We start from the raw sequence: 13563 nt of genomic DNA on the forward strand, positions 1-13563 counted from the left end.
TCATTGGCTCCAAAGATCTCTCAACCTCAATAAGCGTTCCTGCGAAGGATGATGAAAAATGCGTTAACAGACACACCAACCTGTTGCTTGAGGGAGCACAGAGCTGTGGAGTTCTGACTTTAGGCCTGAAAGCTCAGTAAGGTGCTTGGGAGACACTAACTTGGTATGGTCGCAAATTGGTGGCTAACTATAGTTAACTTATCTGGGCCATTAGCAGGGACTGGAGACAACTAACTCAGGCAGAACTAATAGAGGCATAGAGGCTGAATGTTTTATGAATATGTATGTGGCATATGCATAATTGTTGATGAGCTGTCTTTAATATGTATAAAAATTCTAATACACATGATTTATCAACAAATTATGTATAATAAATAGCCATATTGTAAAATACCACTTATTTTGTGTGTATTCTTACCAGGTGAGTTTACAAACACACCACCTGAGAGTGAGAGCCTCTCAGACATGTTTGTTGGACTATAACTCTCCCTTCAACGAAAGCTAAACTCAATGGAAATGGAATGAGAGACACCTGCCAGTTCCCCTTTTCTATGGTAAAGCTGTAACCCCATTTGGGCCTCAGGGGTCTACCAGTTTTTGTGATAGGACAATATAACAGAAGGATGGAAAATTGAATATGTCAGTGCAGTTGGCAATTTCTCTTCACCAATCCTTGCACTAAATAACTACACCACGTTGGTACCTAGTTTAAGCTACGGTAGTGAAGCACTGCATGGACGTGATGCAGTATGTTTAAATACAATAATAGTAGAAGTGTATAGGCAGCTTTTTTACTTACCGCCAAATGCATCGCCGGCACAAATGCATTTGGAGTTTTGGCTAGTTAACCAGATAATAGCCACGAAAGGGGTCTATGCGGAGATTTGACACAGAATAAAAAAGAATAAAAGAAGCGACTTGTGCCAGGTGTTGGGGCAAGAATTTTGCAGGACTCCTGCGTCCCTTCACGTGGATCTGGAAATAAATGATGTGGGTTTGCACGAAATCTGGGAAAGTGATTTATCAGTAGCATGTTTTAAGAGAGCAGTAAACAGTAATATGAAGAGGCTGTCTTTACTGAAATATAAAGAATTATTATCAAAAAGATCGCATGCCTGGGGGATGTTGAATGATTATAAGGTCCCTCGATATCAGCTGTAGTTTGAAGTTGGCTGGCCCTTTGTTCTAAAATAAGGATTCTTGCATTCTCAAGTGGGGAAGCTGCTGGGTGACACGAGTGAGTCGTTCGCTCGTTCGTTAGCTTTATTTCGGTAAAAGTAAATACCATAAAAGCACACCACAATTCACAGTTTTACAAAGCAACAGGTTGTGTACAAAAAAGTTTCAAATATAAGAGGTTGGGTTACATAAAAAAATATTAAACATAAGGATTTTCATTCTGGAAGTTCATACCGTATTATAAAATCGTATAATAGTGCAAGATTTGGTATGCTAGACATCAGAATTCAAATACAAGCCTAACCGAACATGTCACAAAAAAGGGACATTTCTATTTAAAAATATAAAATATCTAAGCATAAAAAATACTTTTAGACAATAAAAGTATATATATTAAACATAAAAAAAATTCCCTTTAAAAATTCAAGCCAAATTATAAGATTGTACGTAAATGCAAAATTTTGCATAATAAATATCAAGAATCGTATGCAGACTTAGCCAAAAATATCTAGACATAAAAAATACTTTAAGCAATAAAAGATATTAGGTGCCTACATTGAAATTCACGGATGGGTTCATCAACAGCCACTCCCCACGTCTATAGTTGAGTTTACCTCTATTTTTTTGAGTATGTTCATGCTACAATTCCAGATGGAATCTAAATATTTTGCCAGACAGCAGGCCACTAGAGCGGATGGGTCGGATTTAAAAATTCTCAGGGCCAGTGGACAGTTCTTAAAACCCATTTTCCTACACAAGGGGATAATCCAACGAACTCTCTGATTATGGTATGCAGGACATTGAAAAAGAACATGGGTTATAGATTCTTCCCTGGCACAACCCATTGGGCACATCTTCGAAGTGCAGCTAGTGTTGGCCCATTTGTGTGTTAAGATGCGCAAAAGGAGAGAGCCTATCCTAAATCTAATATACAATGCACGTGCACGTGGAGAGAGAACTATGTCCATGCATTGCGCGGATTCATAATGGCATTTTATTTGTAAGAAACTGGCCGTCATAGAAGATGGTGAAGCAACAGCCAGTTGTATAAGATGCATATGGAGCTAAAATGCATCCTTTAGTGTCTGTATTGCATTTTTTGGAATAGATAGCGGATCCTTCCAGTAAGACCCCAAGCCAAGTAGTGTGAAAGTCCCTTCTACGTACGCACACCACTTGATTTTTGGGCTAGTTTTGTTGGCCATCAGGTTAACTAGCCCACATCTATAGGGAATAAGAGAGTCTAATGACCATAGGCGGATCCAAAACAACAAGGGCCTGAGAGCAGCAATCTGGCAAATGGGAGGCAAATTTAGGTCCATTCGTATGGGAAGCATTGGGGTACTGGAAGGAACTCTTAGCAAAGACCTTAAAAAAGAGTTTTCCACCTTTGTCAAATCATCTAAATTACAGTGGCCCCACAGTTCGGCTCCGTAAAGGGCTCCCCCCCTTGCTTGTAATTTGTAAATTTCGATTGCGGGAGTCACGGCAAAGCTAGGAGATCTAGCTGCGAATCTTACAATACCGCTCGTCCGTTGTTTCAAGCGGAGATTTGCTTTCTGAAGATGAGAATACCATTTGTGTGAATCTTCTAGTTTCAGGCCTAGATATTCGAAATCGCCAACTCTTTCCAATGCAGCGCCCTCTAAATAAATGGGGCGCCGCATCCTACCTTTTTTATCCCCAAACACCATACACTTAGTTTTGGATCGGTTGATTTCCAGGCCGTGATCGTTACAAAAAGCCATAAATCTCGAGAACAGGGTTGTGAGACCTGTAGCTGTTTGGGAAATCAACAAGGTGTCATCAGCAAATAAGAGGCAGGGGATCTTCTGCCCTCCTATTTTGGGGGCATCATTAGAGCACTCCATGAGATACGGAATGCATGCGTTTATAAAAAGGAGGAATAAGGTAGGGGCGAGTACACAGCCTTGCCTCACGCCACGAGCAGTGGGAAATTTTTCAGTTAGTTCGCCTTGCCGTCCCCATCTTATTCTACCATAGTTGCCAGTATAAAGATCTAAAATGATATTTAAAATGGGGCAAGGAACTCCCATTTTAGACAAGACCTCCCACAATTTATTACGGGGTACCAGATCGAAAGCTGATTTTAGGTCAACAAATGCTACAAATAGGTGGCCTGAGTTCACATCAACAACTTTCCATTTAATAGAAATGAAGTGGAATATCTGGTCTATTGTGCTAATTTTTTCTCTGAAGCCCGCTTGGAGATGGTTTAAAATTTGGTTTTCCACCATCCATTTACTCAGCCTACTCAACAATTGATGGCAAAATATTTTCTGGAGATTGTCAAGGAGGCTGATGGGTCTATAGTTTCCCGGGAAATTCCTCTCTCCTTTCTTAAAAATAGGCACAATGATTGCCTTTTTCCATGAGTCAGGGTAGGATCTGGTAGTCAAAATGGCATTAGAGAGCCTATTAATATACGGGCTCCAGGTGTTCTGGTCCGCTTTAAACAAATCGGAAGGGATCCCATCCAACCCAGGGGCCTTCGCGGCTTTTTGGGCAGTGATGGCCTGCGCAGTTTCGTCCAGTGTAAAAAAAGGCAAAGAGGATGCAGGCGGATGAGATGTTGTCAGCTGTCCCAGACTTGGGCTATCGAGGGCCAGTGGAGAGCCATACAGTTCTTTAAAATGGGAAAGTCAGGCATCAGGAGTAATATGGGACTCCAAATAAGGGGCTCGGTTCTGGTCACTGCGTGATACCAAAAGCCAAAATCGTTTGGAGTCGTGAGCCCTAGCTGCCTCGAATAGGTCGCTCCAGAGCACTTCTTCATACTCATGTTTGCTTTTGTTACATATAGAAGCATAGTTACGTCTAGCATTGGTAATACCTAGTCTGTCCTTTGTCCTTAAAACGCTAACCAGGGTATTTTTGCCTCTCTACACCTCTTATTAAGCCATTTGGAGCAAGGTTGGGGACAGGAGTTAGTCAGCTGCCTTGCACGTTTAGAAAACAACTCTTTCAGGGTAGTAAAGAGGTCCAAATGAAGGGACGTAACTTCGATTGGAGAAAAGGTAAGGCCGTGGTCAAATAACTGGTGAGAAGAAATTACAGCACACAGTTTTTCTCTGAGCTTATTCGATTTCTCAAAAGAGTCCCATCTTACTGTGCGCCTGTTGCTAGATAACTCCATAACAGCAGGAAAAGCAGAAAGGAATACGGCTCCTGCTAAGAGAGGTCTCTTGTACGTAATTTGTAGAGGGGCGTGATCACTAGTGTGTGGATTGCCCACTTCCACATCTATTATGTTGTGCCATACTCTTAGATCAAAGAAGATGTAATCTAGTTTATTGCTATAAAGACCCTTAAAAAAGGTTGGTCTTGCAGGGGTGTCAGCTGTAAAACGGCCATTGCCAAGACGGAGACCATGTGATAGCATAAGATCTATTACCTGCATTGCCCTAACGCTAGGTTTGTATGAGTTTTGCTGGATGGAATGGGGAGGGATGTTCCATACACTATCTTCATGCTGCATAACCTCTATGAGGTCTAAGTTGAATTCAAGTTGGACATTGAAATCCCCTGCTATTATAATATGGTATTTAAGACGAAAATCTGATATTAGAGTGTTTAATAGCTCAATAATAGTAGAGCAATTGTTAGAAGGTCCCGGCCTACTGTAAATATTTATACAAAGAACCGGGAGGCCTGAGATTGGTTGGATAGCAATAGCCAAAATGTCATGGGAGTCCACATATATCTCCTTTATTCCTCCTACCTCTGTCGGTTTTACCCAAGTACATAAGCCCCCTGCTGCCCTACCTGCTAAAGACGGCATAGCCGGTTTAAAAAAAGAACTAAACCCCTGTCTATACGTGCAGTTTTTGGCCCATGTTTCCTGGAACATACATACATTAAAATTTTCAACAAATGCCCCCCACTCATTGTCTGTGAGTTTGCCGTTGATGCCAGCCACATTCCAGGACAAAAGTTTTGCTGGTGTCTGGGCAGTAAAGCAGCTTGATATCACGAGAGTGTCATCTGGAAGGTCGCTGTCAATAAGCTTCTCCATAAGCGGATTTGTGAAATTATTGATGTTAGCAAGTTGTGAACCCAGAGAGGAAGCAGCACCTGGACTAGGCGGATAGAATGAGGAGCCTGTAGCCCGTCGATCTGGACTGGGAATGGAGGCGTAAGGATTAGTAGAGTATAGTCAATCAATGTCAGAAGTGGCCCCCTGAAGATCGAAATTGGATACTGGTTGGCCACTAAAAGTAGGATCGGAGCTGATCGATTGGGCAGGGTCAGATGAAATACCTTTTGAGGCCTGATAGCCTGATGGCCTAATGTCTTGGTGGACTGAAGAACAGCCCGAGACCCAATTGGCTGTTCTAGAGGGAAAGTTTGGCTTCATATGGCCATCAGTGGGGCGACTGGCGCTGAGAAAAATAGCAGGTGACTTCCTATTTATATTGCGTGCTTCCATATCTAGAAGACCTGTTACCAGATGGGAATGTTTGAGATTGAGTTTTATAAAGTCTCGACAACCAGGAAGACCATTTGCTCGTTCCGCAGATAGAATATCATCATGGATAACTGAGCCACATCCTCTAACGTATCTTAGCCAATGCGAGGCCTTATTGGCTAGTGAGGCTTTATCTTCTCGTGTATTGGGGGGGCAAAGGTGGAACATTACACATATATATATAATTATTCTTAGTTGGGTTAAAATTTTGGCGGGGAGCTTTAGTAGTGTCCCATTTAAAAGGGACATTAGAAGGAAGAGGAATATTACGTTCAAAAAGGGACATATTCTGGCTATGAGAGAGCTGCCCTTCCATAAAGGCAGCTGCGCTTAATGGCGGTGGCAGGGACTCAGTTGAGGAAACAATTTTTACATGTGAGTGTTTGGATGTTGTAGAGTTTGGCTTGGACTCGCCAATGGGGAGAAGAAATTTGCCTTTAAGAAGAGTAGTGATTTCAAGCAGTAAAGATTTCAGCTCACCTATTTCACTCTTGAGGCTAAACACCAGTGCTGGCAAGTCATTTGGTAAAGGAACACTCTCCGTATGTGACAGAGTCGTGGAAATTAATAAAGGATTTTCCAGAACTTGGGGGGCCAGAGAGGAAAAACGGTTAGAACAAGGAATTGTGGAGTATGTGACATTGTCATTTAATACTTCAGGATCAAGATGGGGTGCAGATGGAGAAGGAGAACTGCCAATGTTAGTGGGGCCTTGGAGGGCTGACGCCTGGTGAGGTAAAGTAATAGTTTGTGATTTGGGGGCAGTATGCGAACTTGGGGTCAAAAACGGGATGAGGGTACCAGGTTTCGGCTCCTTTCGTCTGACCCTCTCCTTATTGTTTAAAATCTGTTCAACTTCTTCAATCAAATCATCTATTTCCTTAGAAACACAGTTAGTATGTGGTAACATAGCCTTATTAGTTTTGGGTATTTTGGATTTTGCAGAGCCCAGTGCAGGGCTACCTTTCGCCTTACGCTTCCCCATTGGGGGTTGAAGCTAAAAATGCAATGCAAGAAGGAGTTTTGAAAGTGCCTCCCAGTCCTAAACAGGCTAGTAGCGTACCTCAGGGCCCAGAGGGGGGGCCCAGCCCGGCCTCCTTCGGTCTCCGACGGGCACGGACGGTCCCGCACGCGTCCCGCGCAGCGGTGTTGCGCGGTGCGCTTAATAGCGCCCGCGATCAGCAGCAAGTGGCCCCAGGTGCAGGCAGCAGCAGGAAGGAGCCTGGGACTTGGAGTCCCACCAGGCTCTTATGGCGGCAAGAGAAGAGAAGTGTTGCGCGGCGCGCTTAATAGCGCCCGCGATCAGCAGCAAGTGGCCCCAGGTGCAAGCAGCAGCAGGAAGGAGCCTGGGACTTGGAGTCCCACCAGGCTCTTATGGCGGCAAGAGAAGAGAAGTGTTGCGCGGCGCGCTTAATAGCGCCCGCGATCAGCAGCAAGTGGCCCCAGGTGCAGGCAGCAGCAGGAAGGAGTCTGGGACTTGGAGTCCCACCAGGCTCTTATGGCGGCAAGACGAGTGAGTCCTTAAGAGAAAGGGTGAGCTTGATAGAGAGCTGCAGGTTATGTAAGAATGGGAAGGGGAATTTTATACATTTCTTATGTATTTGTCCTGCCTTAGTGCAAAAAAGATGTTTGTTAAAATCTCTTTTTAATCAGCGAGGTATACAATCATGCAGGCAAGCAGTAATATCATGTCTTAAACCAGATGACCCAATGTTGAATTCCCGTATGGTGAAATTTTTAAACAAAGCAGAGAAGAATATTTTAGTGAATCGGAGGACACACTCTTTGCTGCTGTAGGATGGTGAACAATAGAGGTATCTTAACTGAAGTAATAGCCGTATGAGAGCTCCATAAAGGTTGACTTCACGGTTGGACTTCATTGACATTGTCTATTTTAAATGTATTCCTTTTTTAAGAGAATGTAATATTAATGTATTTTATGTTTCAGGAAATGGATGTTTTTATTACTATAATACATAATGTATTTTTGTAATGGTTTTTAACAACTGTACAATAAATTCATTCATTCATTCATTCATCACCTTCACCAATACTTGTTATTGTCAATAATTTATTTTTGTGATCCATCACATCTACACTTCAAAAAATTACAAACTTACCAAGATATTTCCCTCAGGGAGCATACACATGGTCAGGTGTTTTTAATGTCCTGCTTTGGAGGGCTTTTGCGGAAAGGTTCACAATGTTTTGAAAGTTTTTGCTCGGGTTGTAATACTATGTTGCCCAGACACAATGCTTTTGCCTCAGGGCACCATGCCCCAACTGGAATACAACTTTACAAGTCTTTCGTCCTGAAATCAAGGTATGTGTCATGTCGTTGGGTATTTAAACTCACTAGAAACATTTACTCGAGGGTGAGGTAATTACCAGGCATTGTGCTCTCTTATTCCATATTTCCAACTTGGTAATGAGGTGTAAAATGTTGTAATTATCACACACCTAATAATCTGTGCAAATTCCTATTTGCACTGGGTTTGGAATTTAGCTTTGAACTTGTAACCATGGCTTTTATCTCTTTTAGTTCTGGTATACTGGACTGATTTTTGCAAGGGCCTGGACGAACCGAGATTCTGTTTTATCACGTTAGAGATCTATAAACCATGTTCATGACCCATATACAACAAGTAATAAAAAATTCTGGACTCTTCAGGATAATCCATCAATTCTCCTAAGCCAAGCCTGGTGAGAAAGTGCCAGGGGAAAACATGACACTACCCCTCCATGATACCCTTGGGCAGATAAGCATATTAACAGCAAGGATGACAAATTTGGTCAGCAGAATGTTTAAAGCGGTGTTATCTGGGTTGAGGGAGGCAGTAACGCATACCAAAACGAACGTACTCCCAGGTTGTTCCATTCACTCCTTTGTTTGGTTTTGCGCTCATCCAACAGAGCTGAACAGAGGTAAACAATGTGTTCAAGTGATTCCTCAATCTGGCCACAGCCCCTGCAGGTTTTCTATTCTGTTGGTCAGAGCCAGCTGGTGAGGAGTTTTAGGAACGGGCACTCTCCAAGGCTAAGAGCCATAAATCTGGCCTTCAGCTTGTCGGAGTAAGTACAGACAAGGCCAGGTGAAGGATATGCTGGCTGGTAAGTGTTGACAACCGCCCAGGCCTGTTTATGATTGTGTAGGGTGGCTCTATCAGAGTGATATGACCAGAGGTGAACACGGTTTTTGATGCCCAGTTTAAAGGCCGATTGGCTCAAGTTGGTAACCCAGAGATCATTTACATCCAAGAGATGCTGGCAGTCCTCAAGGAACTGATGATGCAATAGCATTGGGCCGCTGGTGTTGATTTTTACCCATGTAACTAAACAACATGTTCTTACACCTGCTATTTCTTAAGGTGATCCTAACCCACCTCTGGGCTTTGCATCCTCAGACTGGTTTACTCTGCAGATCTGACCCAGACGTCCATTCTGGACGGATGCCCTGGCTTCTGCTGCCTGGTCTGCCGAACCCTTCAGCTTGTCCATGGAAATCTTCATCTTCTACCTCTGTTAAGGGTCCTGTGTTGCACAGGGAGTGAGCGCAGGGATGTCGTTACTAACAGTAACATCAGGATGACCAGGAAATATCATTCAAAATGTTAAAGCATTTAAATCAAGTGAGGCCCTTTCTTGGTCAGTGCTTTAGTTATTGATTTACCAAGATTCAGGTTTTGTTTATTATGTTTATTATTTGCCTTTCTCACTTTTCAAAGTTTTTTACTTTTTAATTTTTTACTATCATTTATATCTGCATGATTTTGTTCTTTATACTAATCATCGTGTAGCTAGTACTGCTGATGTAGTCCACCGATTCATACTTCACATTTCTGGCCTGTTTCTTAGTGGTGGTTTTATTTAATCCTTGGACATCGAATTTCCATAGGGGTCATCCAGTCAGTTCAAGGAGTGCGAGGATTTTAGATTTTGGAGGATTTAGTGGGACCAAGTTGTCCAGACACCCAGGCTTCTGGCAAATCACCTCCTACATTGGATTTTTAGATGACAGCATGAGGAAATGTAAACAATGAAATCACTACAAAGAAAAAAGATTGGCTACAATGATATTGCCTCTTAAGGAGATAAAATATGAGGCAGGCTTTATTAAGAAGGTATAGTGGCAAAATGGGGGATAACAAGGAATCAATGCACATACAGATAACTGGTGAAGTAATACAGAGCAAGTTAAAGGGCACTGGAAATCTTCACTCTTGCCTTTTCTGTCTAGTAACCCATAGTTTCCAAGTAGTGCAACCAGGCAGTGCCGTGAGCCGAAGAAATATTGGATGCACAGGTGAGTTTTATAATATGCAAAGCAAAGAAAGTAGTGTGGTTTGTTTTGTTTACTCCTGGAGGCCACCACTTATGGATTGGAAATTGACAATCGTAAAGCTACTAAAATGGTGCATCATTTAGGAAATTTGGCTTTTCTACTCGTTTATTTCACCCACTGAACTATTGCAGAATATGTAAAAATATTTCAAACAGTAAGAACAATTATCATCATGGATTTGATAGCAGGCCATTGAATATCAATTATCTTTCATCAGTGGTGTTATACATGTTGATCAGATTTCCTTCACGGTAAAATTAATGCATTAATACACCTTATTTTCAGGATACATTTACTTGAAAGAGAAAAGGCAGAGCAAAAAGCATACAGCTTGGAGAAAAAGGTGTCGGAAAGTATTAGTAAACTATCCTCTTTCCTGAGGATAGATCCAAAGGGACATGAAGACCCCTTGAACATTTTACTAACGAAGGTACTATATTCTGCTTTAGTATCAGCACTAATTTTACACTAATATCATATAAAATTTGTTGTTGTCTTTAATGTTGTCATATTTGCACCAAGTAATTAAAATCTTATTTGTTATATTTTTTGTTCCTGATTTTGCATGTATCCAGTGAAGACATTAGGAACCTACACATTTTAAGTGGTAATCTGGCTACCCTGTAAATAGTAATCCATTTTAACAAACAGAAGGGTGACACCAAGAAATTACTAAAGCCTCTTCATCTATTCCAAATGTTGTGTGCCATTTTCCCTATGCTTTCGCCATTTAGGGCCCGATTTATATGTTGGCACAGAGGGAACTCTGTCACAATGTAGACAAAGTTCCCTCCCCACCAACATAATGGTCCGCCCTCCCGATTTAAATGTGGGCAGACCATAGTTTGACGATGATGAAGACTACTACGTATCTGCCATTGGTCGAATCCCCTCCGACAGTCAGATAGAGTAGGGGCCGTCGGTGGTTTAGCTGTAAGTCTCCCCACCTTACTTGGATGGGCAGACATACAGCTATTTTTCAATGCTTGTCACTGCCAGGAAAAATCTGTCATTTTTTTGTATTTTAAAAAGAAAAACTCACTTTGGGATTTTCTTTTTGAAAATAAAAATTGCATGTTGCTGGATGATTCCGTCATGTTGAAGGAGCCATCCATCAAACTTACAATGCATTGACAGGAACTGCTATTACAGTGGTTCCTGTCAATGCTTGATATGGCCCCGCGTCAGTGGACACTTCAAAATCTGACGGGCGGCATATGTCTGGGCGACAGAGTAATTTACTCTATTGCCCTGGGGGGGGACAGCCATCTGCCAAATATTAAACCAAGCCCTATGTTTCTAGCCATTATCGCACTGCAAAGAATCATGGGTGTCTCGAGTGACCAAAAGAATATTTCCTGAATATTGTGGCCTTTTGTTAAATTTTATATATTAAATAGTTTACTCAAAAATCCACTTTGGACAGAGGAGGTCGCAAATGTCCATACCGGGTCTGTGTCTTTGATATTGCATCTATGCTTTTTTCTGTTTGAGCAGGGGTGATTAAAATAAAAATAAGATAGTTCTTTCTAAAGCAGTGGTGGTATCTTCTCACAAAATGTCATCCCACATGGACAAGGAGGCAGAGTGCCTGAATGCCTGTAGAAAGAAGATCTTTGGCCAGTGGGAACATGGCCATCTCTGCCACAAACTGGACCACTATGCTTTCGTGCTCAAGCAATATGCCAAGGTAGAGTACTCATTCATGATCCTGGGCAAAAGAAGCTCTAGAGCAGAAATTAATAATGTCCATGAACTTAACTGACATAGATGCCAGGGCTAAGAACAACGGTCTACCCAGGCAATGGTTATCAAGGCTCATATCTTCGGACATGATGCTAGAGTACCTGAAGAAAGTAATTTATCTACCCTTTAGTAAGAAGAACTAGTTCATTTCCTCAGTGAATTAGGTCCTCCAACTGAAGCAAGACAGGCAGTACCAAATTGCTTATGACCGTCTAGCTGAGGAAAGCTTTACAGACTTTCACGAAACAGGAGTGCTTTCAGTGCTTTCAACTGAAGACACCTGCTGGGTCCTCCTCTTCTTAAAGAAGCAGACCGACTGTAGGGAAGAACAGTCTTGCTCTTCCAGCCAGAACCAAGGCAAGGAAGCCTCAGTGACTTCTTCATGGATGAGTCACACTCCTGTCCACCACATCAGTTAGGAGAAACCTTCTCATCTTTTACCCCAACTTCACCCAGATAACTAAATACATATGTGTTTTCTCAGTAGTGAACAAGAGCTTTGCTTTACGTTCGCCACAGCCTTGGCCTACGAGGTCATCTCTGAGAGAGTCTCCATCCCATTAACTTTTATAAGCGGTAGAGAGGTTCCTATCCATAACAGAAATTGAGCCATCCCTGCCCAAAGAAAAAAGGTGGAGATAGTACTTGCCTGTAATGAATAGAGGGATGCAGGCTGTCTCACATCCTGAATCTTTACATCATCAACCTGTTCCATTCCTTCAAAAGTTAAAGATCTTAACTCTGTGTCAGATGTTGGTGGGTGTATAGGTCAATGACTGAATGTACTCAATGGATTTACAAGATGTCTACTCATGCCTTAGTCCTTAAGGAGCCTGGGGAGGCTTATCTACTTGCCATATCCGAGACCACTTTTTAGGGTTTGGGATTGACTTCCCATAAATGCATTGGTGACTCATCGAAACACCAAATACAGTTTGTCTCTTTGATGGGCATGGCACCCAGGTCCCTGGGGACAGCCTAGCAAAGACTGAATGGGGGTATTTGGACTGAATGGGCGTATTTGGATATCTGTATGTGTTTCCCCATTTCCCCTGATTTTGAAAAGTCGTCAGAATATCAGGTATAGCCCTGTCTATGTACACTGTGATCCTGGTAACTTCTGCTGATCCTGGTAACTTGTGCCTGGCCTCACCTGGTCTGGCATTTGCACCAGCCCTACGTCCTATAGGGAGACATTGTCAGGCAATAGATACCAGAGATCTCCTGTCCTTAGTGGGCTCAAGATTGGTGTACTTCACTGTTCCATTGCTCAGTTGAGTGGGTTTCGATGAACTGACCTTTCCACAGATAGGCCTCTCCTCAGAGAACTTGGTGGTCCTGGTGGCCACTAAGAAATCCTGTACCAGAACCCAGCACGTGATCAAGTGGTTCAGGTTCTGCTACTGGATCTGCAAGGATTATTAAAATTCTCCAATGCCAACTTTCTTTCCTCATCCCTATGCCTCCTCGGCTAAAGAGACTCTTCTTCATATTGACATCAGAATGCAATGTACTTTTAAATAAATCAGCTGGATTGTACCAACAACTAAAAGTCTTTTGATTAGCTTCTGGAGGAACAACTGTGGCACTGATGCTTGTTTAGCTGCTGCTAACGCCACCATAGCCAGATGGGTAAACTCTTGCATCATTCATTTATACAGTCTCCATGAAATACAACCTCTTTCTGTTATCAGGTTACAATCCATCAGGGCTAAGACACCTTCTCAGGCATTCCCCAGGCACTTCCCATCAGAGACTTACGTGGAGAGGTTACATGGCTACTCAGCACACATTCTTACATCTCTAT

General features: G+C 42.4%; 1 protein-coding gene across 1 annotated transcript in view; it reads left to right on the top strand.

Moving 5' to 3' along the window:
* Positions 1–13563, top strand: part of LOC138259541 (coiled-coil domain-containing protein 170-like) — a 439156-nt gene that overhangs the window by 232050 nt on the left and 193543 nt on the right. The window contains exon 6 of the mRNA XM_069207352.1: positions 10296–10440. Coding sequence (XP_069063453.1) covers positions 10296–10440 — 145 coding nt within the window. The remainder of the gene's footprint in view (positions 1–10295; positions 10441–13563) is intronic.

The sequence above is a fragment of the Pleurodeles waltl genome, chromosome 9, assembly GCF_031143425.1.
Source record: "Pleurodeles waltl isolate 20211129_DDA chromosome 9, aPleWal1.hap1.20221129, whole genome shotgun sequence".
Classification (NCBI taxonomy): Eukaryota; Metazoa; Chordata; class Amphibia; order Caudata; family Salamandridae; genus Pleurodeles; species Pleurodeles waltl.